The sequence below is a fragment of the Arachis hypogaea genome, chromosome 3 (assembly GCF_003086295.3).
Source record: "Arachis hypogaea cultivar Tifrunner chromosome 3, arahy.Tifrunner.gnm2.J5K5, whole genome shotgun sequence".
Taxonomy (NCBI): domain Eukaryota; kingdom Viridiplantae; phylum Streptophyta; class Magnoliopsida; order Fabales; family Fabaceae; genus Arachis; species Arachis hypogaea.
Genome location: NC_092038.1, coordinates 140,271,166 through 140,288,210, shown reverse-complemented (window position 1 = coordinate 140,288,210; position 17,045 = coordinate 140,271,166). Strand labels below are relative to the sequence as shown.

Below are 17,045 nucleotides of genomic sequence, written 5' to 3'. Positions count from 1 at the left end.
TTAATATTTATAATTTTATATATATAATATCTATAATTACATACTTATTATATTTAATATTATGTCTTTATTCTACTGGTAATTAATAAATACAAACAAAAATAAAATAAAATAAATAATAGCTATTTATAATTCTCAATTTGCGATTGCGATTAAGATGTACAAATATTTTAATAAATAAAAATTTTATTTATATATTAAAATTAGTCATTATATATTTATGTATAATATATGTATGATTTAATTAATTTTTAATATATATTTTATATTTTAATATGTATTTTATTTTGGTGAGTGATTTTGATGATTAATTTTAATATATATACGTGTAAAGCTATATTGAAAGAATAATCTTTTATTATAAAGTGTCCGAATTTTATTCTCCAATTAATAATTATGGCGCCCCCGAAATCTTTGTGTAGGTGTCCTTGTCTCTTATTGGATAGCTATAAAGAGCAAGGAGGCAATCCAAGCAGATTATATAAGGCTAAATTAAGAGAAAACATTAGTATACAAATTAATAATAATAGTAGTAATTAAGCAACAATGGCAGCATTGCACTTTATCTATTACTCCCTCCTCTCACTTGCTTTGTTGGTATTCACTCTCAATAAGCTCTTGTTCAGAAAAACAAGTTCCTTGAACCTTCCACCTTGTCCACCCACCATTCCGATAATCGGCAACCTCCACCACCTCAAGTCCCCATTCCACCGCTCCTTCCACGCCCTATCACAAACCTACGGCCACATTTTCTCCCTTTGGATTGGTTCACAGCTTGTTGTTGTTGTCTCCTCCCAAACCCTAGCTCAACAATGCTTCACCAAGTACGACATCGTTTTAGCCAACAGAGCCCGTAACCTCGTTGGAAAGCACCTCTTTTACGACTGCACCAGCTTGGGCTGCTCCTCCTACGGCGATCACTGGCGGAACCTTCGCCGCATTGCCACCACCGAGATCCTCTCCACGCATCGCATCAACTCCTTCGCGGAAACACGCAAAGATGAAACCCTGAGAGTGATAAAGAATTTGGTTGAGCAAACCTGCACGGAGTTCACTAGGGTTAAATTGAGGCCATGGCTTTCCAAGATCTCGTTCAACAGCATGATGAGAATGATCTCCGGGAAGAGGTACTACGGGGACGATGATAGCGGCAATGACGTGGCGGATACCGAGGAAGCCATGAAATTCAGGGAGACCATCGCGGAGATACTGTCGTTGATAGGTGCAAGCAAGGTGGTTGACTTTTTCCCGTTACTACGGTGGTTTGACTTCGACGGTTTGGAGAAAAGGCTGAAGAGGGTTAACAAGAGTGCCGATAAATTCTTGCAGGGTCTAATTGATGAGCACCGTAATGGGGAGCATAATAAGAAAACCATGATTGGGAATCTCCTAACTCAGCAAAAATTGCAGCCTCAGTACTACTCTGATATTATCATCAAAGGGCTTATTCAGGTACCATCTATATTCGTTTAGGGTTTTTCTTTCGAAAGAAAATAGTTAAAATAATCTTTTAAGTAAAGATAATATATAATTGAGATGTAGACAGGTGTTTTGTATTAGATTATTTAATAAGTTGCATTAAAAGAGATCATAAATTGTATTAATAAGTTGCGAGAGAGAGAGAGAGAGAGAGAGAGAGAGAGAGAGAGAGAACAAACGTGACTTTAATAAGTTGCATTAGATAATGTATTGTAATCAACACTCATAAATTAAAAGATATCATATGAATGTGTATATTTTCAGTCAATTTATGTGCTTAAATTTTTATTTAATGTGAATACAACGTGTATATATAGGAACGTATATATAAAATATAAAATTTAACAAAATATATCCAACTGCTTACAAACAAATTTTTAACCCTGAAATTTTTAACTGCCTTTTCTACTAAAGTATCACTAAAATATTAATACTATAGCAACTAATTTCAACTAATACTATAGTAAATTGCTAAATAAATTTAGTACAAAACACATTAAAGATGAGTTTTTAATTTGTTGAGTTTGAATTTTAAATATTTTTTAATTGAATTTTGAATGTTCTTATTTTTAAAAATTCTGAATTTTTTTTATTGTATTAAATATTGACCGTAATATTAATCATGCAATATTAACTCTTAAGATTTTTTATTTTTTATAAAAAATATTTTGATGACGATCTTTCTATTTTATTAAAATAATGATAATATTAAAAAGATAAAAAAAATAGCCAAAATTTATTTTATTTTATCATTCATTAATTATTACAATAATTAATAACTGATTTTAACTTTCTCTTGTTACCAAATATTTCTATTAAAATAAATCTTGCTAGCTAATAAGTAAATGTTAGTCAACTTGATTTGAATTGTGTGTAGGATATGCTGATTGGTGGAACGGACACAACAGCTGTGACTATGGAGTGGGCACTAGCTGCTCTATTAAATCATCCGGGAATATTCAAGAAAGCAATGAATGAATTAGATACCATGGTAGGCAGCGATCGTTTAATAGATGAGTCAGACATTCCAAATCTTCCATACCTTCAAAACATTATCTATGAGACACTTCGGTTGTACACTCCAGGCCCATTGCTATTGCCTCATGTATCTTCAGATGAGTGCAACATTGAAGGATTCACAATTCCACGTGGCACTATAGTATTGACTAGTGCATGGACTATTCATAGAGATCCTAAAATTTGGGGTGATGATGCCGAATGTTTTAACCCTGAGAGGTTTGAAAAAGATGGAGAAGCTAATAAGCTACTTGCTTTTGGATTGGGAAGGAGAGCTTGCCCTGGATTAGGGTTAGCGTATCGTACAATGGGCTTAACTTTGGGATTATTGATTCAGTGCTTTGAATGGAAAACATTAGTAGAGAATGAAGAGATTGATATGAGGGAGGATGAAGGAGCAGCCACACCAAAACTAATTCCTTTGGAGGCCATGTGTAAAGCACGACCAATCGGCAGCAGGATCAAGATATAATTAAATTTATTATTAATTATAAAGTTTTATTATTATGTGTCTTAAGTACATAAATTAAACGTATCATAAAAAAATATTTTAATGTTATTTATTACAAAAATAATTTTTTTTTATGATATGTTTAATTTATATCCTTAAGTCACATAATAACAAAATTCTTAATTATACATACCTAATACCATCTACTTCACCAATCATTCCTCTTATAGTTAATCGGACAACGCATACATAATATTAATGTTTATGTTGTAGTAGTAATGAGACACAAGAATCAATAATTAAAAGCTTAGTGTGCAAGGTTGTGAAGTGGTTAGTCGTTGTCTTTCATCAATAAATAATCCATGTGATGAGATATCTAATCGGTTGATAATATTATACTATTAATTTATTAAAATCTAAACATATTATTAGTTGTACGTACAAAATTAATCATTAAATTAAATATTATATATTTATGTATAAATATATATTATTTAATTTATTTTTAAATAAATAATTAATTTAATAACTAATTATTTTATACACATAATATAATTGATTAAAATTAATCTGAGAGTCTTGCATATATAGTTAGGTTGTATTTTGTACTTCGGTAGCTTTTAAATTTTGCAACTAAACACTACTATTCAAATTTTGATTTTTCTTTATTTCAACGGATTGATTCATGTATTTCTATTCCAACTACAAGTGTGTCTATAAAATTAAATTCTCAAAGTTTTGTATCTACTAAAAATTATTCCAATAAAAAAAATCCCCACCACACCTTGGGCAAAAGATATACGTATGCACAAGTGGTATCGCATTATAGATAGACAACCAAAGGTAATTAGATTTTAGAAAAAATATATAGGCGTATAACAACATTAATATAATGTTTCCAATGTTAGGATAATCTATACAAGAAAAATAAATAATTTTAATAGCCATTAAAAGTAATTATTTTAATAAGGTACATTTTACCATTGCTAGTTGTAAAAAAAAAATCTAAAATGATTAGAAGATGGTTTAAAAGCATTTTTGACAGGCATTTAATTATCAAAAAAAGGCTTTATTGATAATGTTTTATTGGCATGGCTGTTTTTTTACAATCAATAATAATTGGAAATTAATAAAAATATTATCAATAAGTTTGTTCTTTATAATTAAGTAACTATTAATTAAAAAGAGAGAAAATGATAAATAAGTTCCCAACCTTTTGTTCCGCGGACATTTTCGTCCTTGACCATTGAAAAATACTTTTAAGTCCTTGACATTCACAAAACTTGGACAGATCAGTCCCTCCGTCCAAATGTTCCCGTCAAGGACTGATCCGTCCAAATGTCTCCGTCAGGGACTGGTCTGTCCAAGTTTTGTGAAGGTCAGTGACTTAAAAGTATTTTTCAATGGTCAAGGACGAAAATGTTCGCGGAGCAAAAAATAAGGGACCTATTAATACACTCAAATACATTCTTTTTAACCGTTATTGACCGTTAAAACATTAGGTCTTTTTATATGATAATTAATAAATATTAAAATATATTTGAATATTTTCTTCTGACATAATTACTCTTGATAAAAAGTATTATTTTAAAATAAAAATTTAATTTTAATATATTAATAATATAAAATATTTTTACAAACATATTCAATCATAACATTACATCATCAAATAAATAATAAAAAAAATATTTTAAATTATTAATATATTAAAATTAAACTCATAAAATATTATTTTCCGTCATCCATGTGCTAGGGAATTTAAAGAAAGTAATTGATTGCAATTTCTGGTTCCACATTCATCGAACTTGGCAAGCAAATTATAAGTTCAAATGATAGCTGTCAAGAAGTTTAAATGAAAGCCACAAGTACTTGGTTTATTGGCCCAAAATTAAACAACAATAACAGTTAATTAAAAGACGAATTAAACAATGTCCAAAGAAAAAAAGACGAATTAAACCAACTCATTATCATCAGGGACATTTGAAGGCGGCTTTAATTTTCTTGACAGTGGTGGCTGCGAGTCCATTGACAGCATCAACGGTGTTCATGTTGAACTGCCCCACCGCATTTTGGTTACTAACTAGCACCTGTACGGTCACCGTTAGTATGGAGCCACCGTAATGTCTCGATTCTGGAAGCGCACAGCCAAAGAAAGCTCCTCGCGGAGGAGATCCATCTCCGCATATGGTGAAGCCGGAGGGGAGAATAGGCATCGTGGTGGTGTCCTCTCCGTTGATTGCCGCAGTTATTGTGCCAACATCAACCGGAGCATACACCACCACGCTTCCCAAGAAATCCGTGCAGCATTCTTGGAGAAGAAGCGTGTTGTTCTCCGTAGGAATATAAGGCTGCACCACATACATCATCATCATCATCATGGATCATCAATTTAGAATTTATTTTTATTGCTTATTTAGACAATAGTAATAAAAAGGTATCTAGCTAGCCCTAGTTGATATTTATATAGGTGAATGCTATGGTGACTAAAAGGTAGTGTCTATTTATTAAAAAAAAAAGTAAAAATTCAGATGAAGTCGACTTCACGTGAAGTTGACACCTGAAAGCCGTTAGATGAAAATTTAGTTAAATCATTCAACTTATTTAACGGTTCTCAAATATTAACTTCACGTGAAGTCGACTACACATGAGTTTTCACCATTAGAAAATGTTAAAAAATAATATTTAATTTAAAAGATATAACAGTAAATAATTTTTAAAAAATCAAAATTTACTATAAAAAGTAAGTTAGGCAAAATTTATTAACAAAGTTATAGTCACAATAGAATTGACGATTTATATATGAAATAAAAGCCCTAATTGAAAATACGTACCCGAAGAATTGTTGTAAAGTTATCAGAAAAAGTTCCATTTGAGATGCGCTGAATCTGAGTCACTGGATTTCCATGGCACAGAACATCCCACTACAATTTTTGTTCCCAAAGAAAAAAGGATCATTTTGGATGGCTATCAAATAAAAGAAAAGAAAAATTAAAGATTATTATTGTTTAATTTATTATTACCTGTTGTCTAGTTGATGGATCTTTGAAAAAGTTAAAGAGTGCTTGTGGCAAGAGAGGAAGCCAAAGGGAGATAGATGCAGTGACAATCAAGCCCTTAGGCACACCAGCCTCTATACTTCTTCGAATACCAACTCTTACACCATTGTTGTTCTTCCCATATTGCAACTCCATGTTACCTGACATGTCCAGAGACCCACAGAAGAGCTTTACCATCCTCTCAGAAAATTCCATCACGTTCTTTCGTCCTTCAGGTGAAGCAATCACTGTAAAGAAAAAACCACAATTGAAAAATACTTAATTATTCATTAGCTATATATATGTGGATCATCAATTATATATAAACTAACCTCCACTGTCACAACTAGGCATCATGTTCATTGAGGCGAATGCAATTCTCTCGCACATCCTTTCGAGTGTCAGAATCCATCTTTCTGCTCCAAATGCACTGTTGCTACAAACTAGGTCTCTAAAAATCGGATTCGTTTGGATACTGTCACTTATTTCCACATGTTCCACCCAAGTAATCTATGCCAATATTAATTTAATATCATTTTCAAGAGAAGTTTTCATACATAGTATAGCATAAAAAATGTGATAAATTAAATTAATATGATAGTAAGTAATAATAATTAACACTAACGGTGGAATATCCATCGTTCATGTCGTGGATTAAGCATCCAGAGGGAAGCTTCCAAGTGAGGGAATGAAGGAATCTGGAGGAATCAAATGAGACATCTGCTATGATCCATGCACCTACATCAACTTGCACACAGTACCGCAGGAAGAAGAATTCCCGAGATCTAAGTAACGGTGAAAGAATATGTATATCTGCATACATCTGCACCGTCAATATTAATGTTAATTACCTAAAGAGACTTAGGGTTTTAATTCAATGTTTTATATTCTTACTAATTACCAGTTGCAAGGCTCCACTTCGGGTCTGTGGCAAACCGGTGTTGAGTACTTCGATTGTATCTGCTTTTTTAACCATTGTTGGGAAAATGGAAACCCATTTTTCCTATTATTTAACAACAAAAACAAAGGAAAATAAAAATTAATTACAACAATAATTATTTTTTTTAAGTATTACAAAATATGATATTTAAAAACTTTGTCAAGACAATATAAGGCATACAAAATGTTGCGCTCTGATCCTTTCGATCTAATAAAGGAATACGACGCATCATGTAGTATTTAGTTGAACAATAAATACAAAAAAATAAATTTTATCTAAATTTTTCTAAAACAATGGATAAATTATTTTTTATAATATGTTTAATTATCATTAGATGAAATGTATGAATTATCATGGTTAACATTAATTTTTAATTTAAGTTATGATAACCTAACTAATTAATTAAAGTATAACTTTTTTTTAATTTATAAAGAATCATTAGAAAATTTTATTTTATAATTATGATGATGAAGAGTAATTACATAAGGCTAAAATTTTCTATTTCAATATTTTCAAGTGTAGAATCGTTTAAAATTTAATTTCAAAGTCAAAATAAAGACAAAAAATAGTGGTGAAATTCCCAAAATGAGAATATATTTTGACATCAGTAACAATTAGTTTATAAGTTATTTGATCTATTTTTGGTCATTATCACTAGAAGTTATTTTAATAATTATTTTTATGTGCATAATATTGTAAAATAAAATCATAGAAGCTTATGATTTATATTTAATACTATATCTATAATTTAAAATAAAATTTTTAACTATTAAATTAAGAGTTAATATTAATTATAATAAATTAATCTATTTTATCTAATAATAATTAGACATGTCATAAAGAATATCTTATCCCTTATTTTAGAGAGAATTAGATAGAATTTATGTACAAAAAATACTATTAAAAAATTATTAATTAACACCAGTATTTTCAAAGTAAATAGCAGAGTTAGATGTAGAATTAGATTATTTTTTATTATATTGTCTTTATTAGTGATGGTGTTAGAAGTGATAATACTACTTGAATTTGTGGGTATTAACTCCGTCTCTATCCGTGCAGTGTGGGGTGGGTTCTTGAGCGGGGTGGGACGGGATCGAATTTAGGTTAAATCCGCCTCTTAATATATCTAATATATATACTTTTAATATATAATATATATAAAATAATTAGTAAAATAATTAATAATGTTATATTTAAATTTTTACTTTAATTTATGTTATGTATACAATGATGGTTATATCAATTTTAAAATTTAATTTTATTTGTTAGATTTTAATAATTATAGGAATGGATAAGGGCGGGACGAATACCCACAAGAGCGGGTTAGGATTTAACTTTTTACTATCCGCGAATAGAAGTGAGACGGGTTCGATACAGATTATTGTAGGACGGGACGGGTTAGGTAGGGCAAAATCCCGCCCCTACCCGCCTCATTACTATCCCTAAATGGTGAAAACTCACTTATAGTTATCTTTAGGTTAATAGTTGAGAATTATTAAATAATAAGTTAGTCAAACATATCAAACAATTTAACGATTTTTAACAAGCAACTTTCTATAAAAAGAACTGCATATAAATTTTTATCGTCATTGATATATCAACTTTTGCATAATTTTAATTTTAATTGATGTAGCGATGTTATATTAATTTTAAATGATATTAGTTTTAGAGTAAAGTAACAATTAGATCTTTGAAAATGTTGACCTTGAACTAATTAGTTCTTGAAAAAAAAAGTACCAATTAGGTCTTCCAAAATAGTGACCGGTCTGTAAATAAATAGTACAAAACGAAATAGAATTGTCCATGTATTTCGTTATTTACAGTGGTGCATATCTTGTTACTATCACATGAGCATGAAAACGATTTAATTTTAAACAGTGAAGGATTTATTATCTTTTGAATTTTCATATACTCATTATCTACTATTCTCTATTTATCACATATCCTATAAAAACAAGTGAAATTTTGTTCCAAAAGTTATTATTTATATGACTATCTTTTATATATAGACATGTCATAGTAATTAACAGTATATATAAGTATCACCGTTAAGTTTTAGTTGATAAATTAATAGAAAGATATGATATGTCCACCGTTTACTATCCTGAAAGACTAAATTGGTACTTTTTTTCTTTAAAAATTAATTAGTCTAAAATCAAAATCTTCGAAGACCTAATTGTCACTTTATTCTTAATTTTATTGATGTACTATAATATTATATTATAGCACAAAAAAAATTCAAAGAAATTAAAATATGTATCTGTATTAGATTTTTTTCTATAAGTATTTTCTCCTTATTTGCAGAAAACTATTTAAAAAGTGATATATTACTTATAGACAATACAAAAAAAAATTTATTTAAACCCTACATATAACTCTATACTGTCTGACTCTAGTTACTTTTAAGAATTAAGTACAATTTTAGTTCTTAAGGTATAAATTAAAAATTTTTTTTGTTATAAATTTTTTTTTATATACAAAATATTTCCTAAAGTTTAACTTAGTTTTAAAATCGTCCTTACCTTAAGGACCAAAATTGTATAGAGGAGGCGGCGGAAGTAGAGACAGAAGTAGATTGTGAACAACTTCTTCTTCTTCCCTTCCTCCCTCTCCTTCTTTCCTCCCACTTTGCAAGAGTAGAAACACTCTTTTTATTTTATTTTATAATTTTTTTTGTTATAGGTAATTTGGTCCAAAATTTTAGTATTTAAGTAAAAATGGCTATTTTAAAACTTTGTTTTAAACCTTAGGGACGATTTTGTATGTAAAAAAAAGTTAGAGACAAAAAATTTTTTTAGCCTATACCTTAGAAATTAAAATCGTACTTAATCCTACTTTTAACATTAATATTTAATTGATATTTTTTTAATAAAACACTACGTAGGGATTAGATTCTCTCTAATGAAAAAAAAAATAGATGATGTCGAGTGTTTAATCTCATATTTCATTATTCTCTCTCTCCTATTTATTTTTGATCCCACTTATAAAATTAAAAGTGAGAGATCACACTTTATTCTCTCTAAGTATTAAAAAAATAGAGAGGATCCATTTTCACGTCCTCTTTGCATTTTGCATATTGTTGTGCTGATAATCCGACATGATGTGTATCACATTCTATCTAATCTAAGTTTTCTTAACATAATTTTAAGAAAAACTATACAAAAATACACTACACTCTTAAATTACTTACATAAATTTTAATATTAGAATAATTATTTGTACACTTAATAAATTAAACATCTAATATATTTATTATTATTCATATTATTTAATATTTTCATTTTCTACGTGTACTTTTTCTAATTATAATTGTAGACAACTCAGTTAACTCTTCTCTAATTCTGATTTTAAAATTCAAAAAATTTAGTTTTGCGCTTGTTCTGTATTCGTATCATACAATCCTAAGTCACAAACCATTCACTACATATGCCCGCCTCTTTTCTCTCCCGCTCCTCCTCTTATCAGTTGTGCATTTGACATTTGTCTCTTTCCGTCTATCCCGCCGTAGTCGTGTCTTCGATGCGCCACATTTGTCGTGCAAATCAGCTCCCGCCCTCTCCGGCCTTCCGTCGCGTGCAGCCGCCTCTCCCCGCGCGTCCTCCCTCGCAGCCGTTCCGTGTCACCAGCATCCATCGCATGGTCGTCCTCTCCATTGTGAGGTCGTAGGTGCGCGTTGATGCCGTCGTCATTCTCCCCATAGCGTCGCTGTTCACACAAAAGCGATCAAACCCACCGTGGCGCTGCCGCTGCAATGTTCGGAGTTCTCTCATACCTCACCCGTGAAATCAGTGCACGATTTGGCTCCCTTTGGCGTCCTTTCTCCCGTCATTTGCAGCCGCACATCATCGCGCGATTCCTGGCCATCGTTCTCTCTCCCACACACAGTCTTCTTCTTTTTCTTAGTTTAATTTTAGATGATTTGTTTAACTGATTTTGAATGTATCATTTTCCTAAATTTTAGATGTATTTTTATATATGTTTTTGAATGTTTCTTTGTCTTATATTTTGATGTGTCTTTTTTATTAGATTTTGAATTTTATTATAGTTTTAGATATTTTTAACATATACTTTTAAATATTTGTTTTTAGATGTTTATTTTTATTTAATTTTATTTAAATATTTTTAATGATAGTTTAAAATTTTGAATTCACGTTTTTTCTAAAAAATATATATAAATAAAAGCCATTAAAAAAAATAAAACAAATCATTCAAAAAAGAAAAAAAAAAAGTTGGCTACAACCTTGTTCGTTCCTAGCAGGATTGTAATTCTAAATGTAACACTTTCTATTATTGAAAAAAATTTGTTAATTATTATGAGTATAGAATAATAGATATAGTTGGATCGATAATGAATGAATAAATAACGCAATAAGGGTTTAATTAATTGATGTAGCGTACCGAATCTAAGAACATATCAACCAATTTCCTGCCGCTCATAGCCACCACTCGTGAATCTTTTGATGCCTCTCTGCGTGCTTCACACTTCAACCCAACATTGTGGAAAACGCCGTCGTAGCTTTGACGCTGAAGAATGAAGTTTCCATCAACTGTTGACCTAAACCAGAAAGGCTCGTTCATCCGCAGAAGCCTCGCTACTTCGTCCACGGCTTTAGTCGCCGCCTCTTTCATTCTTACTATCTCCTCCTCTGTGAAGAAGCTCACTACCTCCGCAACAGCGACGGCACTCGGAGTAGCAGCAGCAGATTGAGCAGGAATCATATCTTGATGATCACGATCGCCATTAAAAGGACGAATAATACTATTGCTACTTTGAGCTCCTTGAGGAGGAGTAGGAGTAGTGTTTTGGCGGCAGAGTGAATGGAAGCGTTGGCAGAGAGAAGTTTCAATCTGAGGATCAATCAAACATGGTATTGCAGCTGTTGGGGTAGGAGTAGGAGTAGGAGTAGGAGTAGGAGTAGTAATGCTACCACTGCTGGCCAGAGAAGATAACACTGATGATAATTGCACAGGGGACACTACTTGATCTGCACCTATGATGTTGTAACTTGCAAGAAGCTCTCCCATTTTCCTATACTGAAATTAATCCCATTCATTAATAATGAGGTGGCGTATGTATTGCAAACGAGTCGTAAGAAAACAAATATAAGATATAAACGTGACATATTAAATAAAATATGTTAAATTATCTAACTAATTAGAAGTACTAGCCTCTTGCACAAGAAAATCATTTTCCAACTTGAATTGTTCCAAGCGAATTTGGCAATCATCCTCCGTTACGGTTGGACCACCACAAGTTACGCAAACTACATTCTTCAAGGACTCTCTGAACATCAAGTTTTCTGCCATCATTCTCTCATTCTCTCGCCGAAGAGCACAGTTATTTGATCTATCAGCTTGAGCCTGAAAAGTAACTAACACAATTGTTAAACATGTTGAATGCATATAATCGTATACATATATATGATATATCTATAGATCTGACCTTTGCTTGGGTCCTCCTATTCTGAAACCAAAATTTGACTTGTCTGGGTTCAAGCCCTAGTTCTGTGCCTAGTTGTCGCCGCATGCTATCATTTGGATGTGCACATGCGTTGAACGCTCTTTATATACAAAATTAAAGTTTCTATTATTTCAGAGCTTAAGAGAGAACTAATTGAGCTGAATAATTAAACTCCAATAAGAGAAATGTATCAACTTGTAGGAAGAAGAAACAAAGGGACAAACCAATGCAAAATACTCAAATTACACATTTATTTATATCTTTATTTGAATTTATTAAATATAATAAAAAGAGCATTATTCTATACATATATTGTTACACCATGATTTTTATGTCTATCAAATTTAAGATATACTCTAGACTTATAAAAGTATTTATAAATTATTTCTAAAGTTATTTTTTTGTTGATAGAAAATTTAACCAATGACATAAAACATGAAAGAAAAAAAAATGACCTATTTTTAAAGTAGAGGATCAATTTGATTCAATTCAGGATTATGATGCATGGGATTAAAGGATTTGTGTGTCTATAAATACATGTATATATGGTAAGTGTACACTAAGTAGGTATGCACTAAAATTAAATCATCAAATAGTCATTATATATTTATATATAAATATATATTATTTTATATATTTTATATATATATATATATATATATATATATGAGTAATTTAATAGTTGATATTTTATATATAAATAGCATGATGACTTTTGAATTATTGGATCTCAATGTTAATTTTGATAGAATAATGTATATATATATACAAAAATTCAGCAACCAATACAATTAATTACGTATTTATATATAATATACGTATTGTTATATATATTTTTAATATATATTTTATATTTTAAAATATATTTTATACAAATAATTTATTTGATGATTGATTTTTAGTGTGTATATAATATAGTTGATTTAAAAACTTCGGGAGAAAAAAGGATTTCAAGGCTATTGATACGGTGATGCTTGCAAAATTTTTAAAAACCATGAAAATGAAAGATAAAAATCCAATTATTAATCCTAAGAACTTCCAAAAGATAAAGTAAAAGCTTATAATTAATTGGCTAGGTATTTAAGAATAAGAAAACATAAACCAAATAAATTAAAGATTACGCCTCAAACATTTTTTTTAAATTCTCCTTGGGATATTCACTGTCAAAGAAAGTGATTTTTCAAAGTTTTATAAATATCTTTATATTAAGACGAAAATCAAAATCTTGACAAAATTTTTCCTGTCAATTACATTATCCCAAAGGATTTACAGAAAATTCGTACCGATCATATAAGAGAAAATAAAGGATACAAAACAAACAAACCGATGAAAAAAAAAAAACGTTTTTTTATTACATAATTGAAAACCCAAAAGGTGGAAATTGAATATTGAATTTTCAGCCTCCGCGTGAGATTGAGAAAAGGTGACAACTTTCTTATCCTTAAGACTACAAAACACTGAAACAGTGAAACAGGATGAAATGATGCTGCATCGAACGAAGTCAATAAAATATATATAAATGAAAAGCTAAGGTTGTTAACAAGAGAAGAAGGTCTCACTCCTCAAGCTTTGCTATCTGATGGGGAGTGTGACGATGGTAAAACCTTCGAGAATTTTGAGGACGATTTTGCCCCTCATCATCAGTACCATCAGTAGCACCACCAGCCGTTGATGATGACCCCATTGGAGAAGCCATTACTCCCTTCAAAACCCTGCTGATACCAAATGTTATTACCTACAACAAATATATACATGTATTTATACCCTCAAGTTTGTGAAGTTATTATTATTATTATTATTATTATTATTATTATTATTATTATTATTATGTGTCACACTATACATGCGTGTTAATTTGACTCCACACGTACCAATATTCAACAAAGGTCAGAATTGAAAAGTGAAAATCATTAATGTTGTTTATTTATTTCCTTGTTTAAGAATTTTTCATTTGGACTCATATAGTGAATACTATCCTACCCTCTCTAAAGTAATATGTAAGTTATTCTCTGATGTGTCATATTATAATTGGGTATTTATTTTTTTGAGTTACTTTAATCTCATGAGAGTTAATAATATCTTCGAAGACTGTGACGGCCTGACAGAAGAAGAAAATGGAACACCCAATAAGACGGTGATACTTAGGAGGCACAACGACGGCGACAAAGGAGTGAGGAGGAGTAAACGCAATTAGAGAGAATTGGAGTACATTTTCTAGAAGAGGAAGAGAAAACAAGACACCCAATGAGACGGTGATATTTGGGAGGCGTAACAACGACGATGAAAGAGTACAATGGGAAGGAGTAAACGCAATTAGAGAGAGTTGGAATACCTTTTCTGAAAGAATAATTTGGAAAGAGAAAATAAGACACCCAATGAGACGGTGATCCTTAAGAGGCGTAATGACGACGACAAAGGAGTGGGAGGAGTAAACGCAATTAGCTAGAGAGAGTTGGAGTACATTTTCTAGAAGAATGATTTGGAAAGAGAAAACGAAACACCAATGAGACGGTGATGCTTGGGAGGCACAATGACGACGAAAGAGTGAAAAAGGTAACTCATGTTAAAATAAACACCCAATTAAAATGTGACACATCATGGAGGATAATTTATATGTTACTTTAGAGATGGTAGGATAGCATTCACCTATATATATATGCAAGGTTTTAAAAACTGGACTGGTCATCAAATCGTTCTAATAGTAACTGATTTATTGGTTTAACTAATTTAATTGTAGTCTAATCGAAAAAACTGTTTTATAATAAAATAATAAATAAAATATAAATAAACACACTAAAATATAATTATAATCTAATATAAACTATAAGGATCAAGATCTTTTAAAGTGAAAAAGTTGATAAAATGATAAAATAATAAATTAATCATTCTTAAGTTAAGACAGTGAGACACATATTTTATGGAAAGAACAAAATCAATGGTGATCGAGTAATCCTTCACTTTTACCACTTTTACTAACTTCACTTTAGAGGATCTAAATCCAAGTCTTAAAATGTCATATAAATTTAAAGCACTATATCAACCAAAATCTTATGATCTCATCAAAATAGTTATTAACCAATTTATTTCTTTTCTGGCAAAAGACTGATTATTTTGATAAAATAAAAGTTCTTACTTCGGCATAATTTTAACAAAAATTAACAACATTTTTCAACAGATCATAATTTTAACAAGGTTTCAACATAATTTTAACAAAGATCAATAAATTTTTCCAAAGATTAACAATGATTATCAAGGTTTTAAGTTTTCATCACAATTTTAGCACAATTTTTTTCAGCACAACACGAACAAAAAATAACAGAATAAAGTACAACACAGCAGAACTAATCATTCAATAATTTAATCTGAGTAGCACTAGCAGTAGCAGAATTTAGAATTGAAGAATGAAGAAACCAATTTGGGTAACACTAGCAGAATCCTAAACCCTTGTTCTGACTTCTATGCATTCTGAGCAGAAGGGCAGAAGTGTGATAGAGATGGAGGCCAAGTGACGAGCATGACTACTCGAAGGCGGTGGTTGGTTGGAAGAAGCTGCGGCTGAGAAAACAAAGAGCAAGACTGAGCTCGAGGAGGAAGTTGTGATTGGTGGATTGGAGACTTCGAGCACCATGACCAGACAAAGACGGTGGTGCCTGAACGTGACGGACGACAGTAAGAGCTCGACGGAGCAAACGAGAACCAGGGACTGATGCGGAGCTCGAGGAAAAAGGTTTAATTGCTGAATATAATAAGAAAGAAGCATGGGCGATGATGTTGGTGCCTGAGTGCGATGCATGGCACAGTCCTTGTGGCGACGGTAGAAAAACTAGGGTATCATACTCTCATGTTTATTTTGGTTTTGGTGAATTTTGAAGTTTGAAGAAGAGAAGGGGAAGAAGGAACAAAGGTTAGGTCACTCCTGCGTAAAGCTTCATTTTTCTTTCTTTTTTTTTTTTAAAAAAAAGCTCAAAATTGTGTCGTTTATGTAAATTGGATGGGTTCCAATTTGATCTAATCAACCAATTCTCAACTGATTTAACGATTCACAACTGATTTTTATAATTGCGATTTTTCATTCAGACCAAACCGCATAGGCGTCCAATTCTCGGTCAAATTGGTCCTATTTTCAAAACCATGTGATATAACGTCGGAGATACACTAGAAGAAAAATGTTGAATACCATCAGATTTAGCGTCAAATGTTAGCGTTGGGTTTGCTAACAGATTTACCCGTTAGATTTTTTGGGTAAAAAAAATTACAGTCAGATTCTGTTTTTCGACGATAAATTCGCCGGTAATATTTTGAGGAAAAAAAATATTAATTGGCGCAAGCATTATCGTTAGATTTACAGGCAGATAAATCCGAGGGTAACCTTGATTAGTGAAACGTTGCGCTTTAGGCATCTACGAAGCTTTAACATTGGATAAATTTATCGGTAAATCGATGGTAAGTGTGCCCTAAATTCGAACCGCGACCTTATTTCCCCATTTCAAATTACTATCTCTCCCTCTCTACTCACCCTCTTGCCTCCCATTCTCTCTCTAACTCTCTCATCTATCCCTCAACATTCTCTCCGGCAGCCCCTTCGACAGTCCCCTCTCGTCATCTGGCTCTCCTTCTTTGTCTCTTTGCATTGTTTCTGTCGAACCGCCATTGCTGGCGTCG

The 17,045-nt window shown here is 31.2% G+C and overlaps 3 protein-coding genes across 3 annotated transcripts; 1 reads left to right on the top strand and 2 right to left on the bottom strand.

Annotated features, from left to right (window-relative positions):
- Positions 1-475: 475 nt before the first annotated feature.
- On the top strand, positions 476-3,320 carry LOC112734653 (isoflavone 3'-hydroxylase). Its single transcript, XM_025784067.3, has 2 exons — positions 476-1,452; positions 2,357-3,320. The coding sequence occupies exons 1-2, from the start codon at positions 547-549 to the stop codon at positions 2,966-2,968; spliced, it is 1,518 nt and encodes a 505-aa protein (XP_025639852.1). The 5' UTR covers positions 476-546; the 3' UTR covers positions 2,969-3,320.
- A 1,398-nt stretch (positions 3,321-4,718) lies between these two features.
- LOC112734652 (homeobox-leucine zipper protein HDG8-like) lies at positions 4,719-11,947 on the bottom strand. The gene is made up of 7 exons (XM_025784066.2): positions 11,321-11,947; positions 6,884-6,985; positions 6,608-6,805; positions 6,315-6,492; positions 5,968-6,230; positions 5,779-5,868; positions 4,719-5,295 (listed from the first exon to the last, which is right to left on the bottom strand). Exons 1-7 carry the CDS (start codon positions 11,945-11,947, stop codon positions 4,918-4,920), a joined length of 1,836 nt encoding a protein of 611 aa, XP_025639851.1. The 3' UTR covers positions 4,719-4,917.
- Positions 11,948-12,073: 126 nt separating this feature from the next.
- On the bottom strand, positions 12,074-14,098 carry LOC112735636 (homeobox-leucine zipper protein ROC8-like). Its single transcript, XM_025785164.2, has 3 exons — positions 13,943-14,098; positions 12,366-12,483; positions 12,074-12,283 (listed from the first exon to the last, which is right to left on the bottom strand). The coding sequence occupies exons 1-3, from the start codon at positions 14,077-14,079 to the stop codon at positions 12,074-12,076; spliced, it is 465 nt and encodes a 154-aa protein (XP_025640949.1). The 5' UTR covers positions 14,080-14,098.
- Between the last annotated feature and the right edge of the window lie 2,947 nt (positions 14,099-17,045).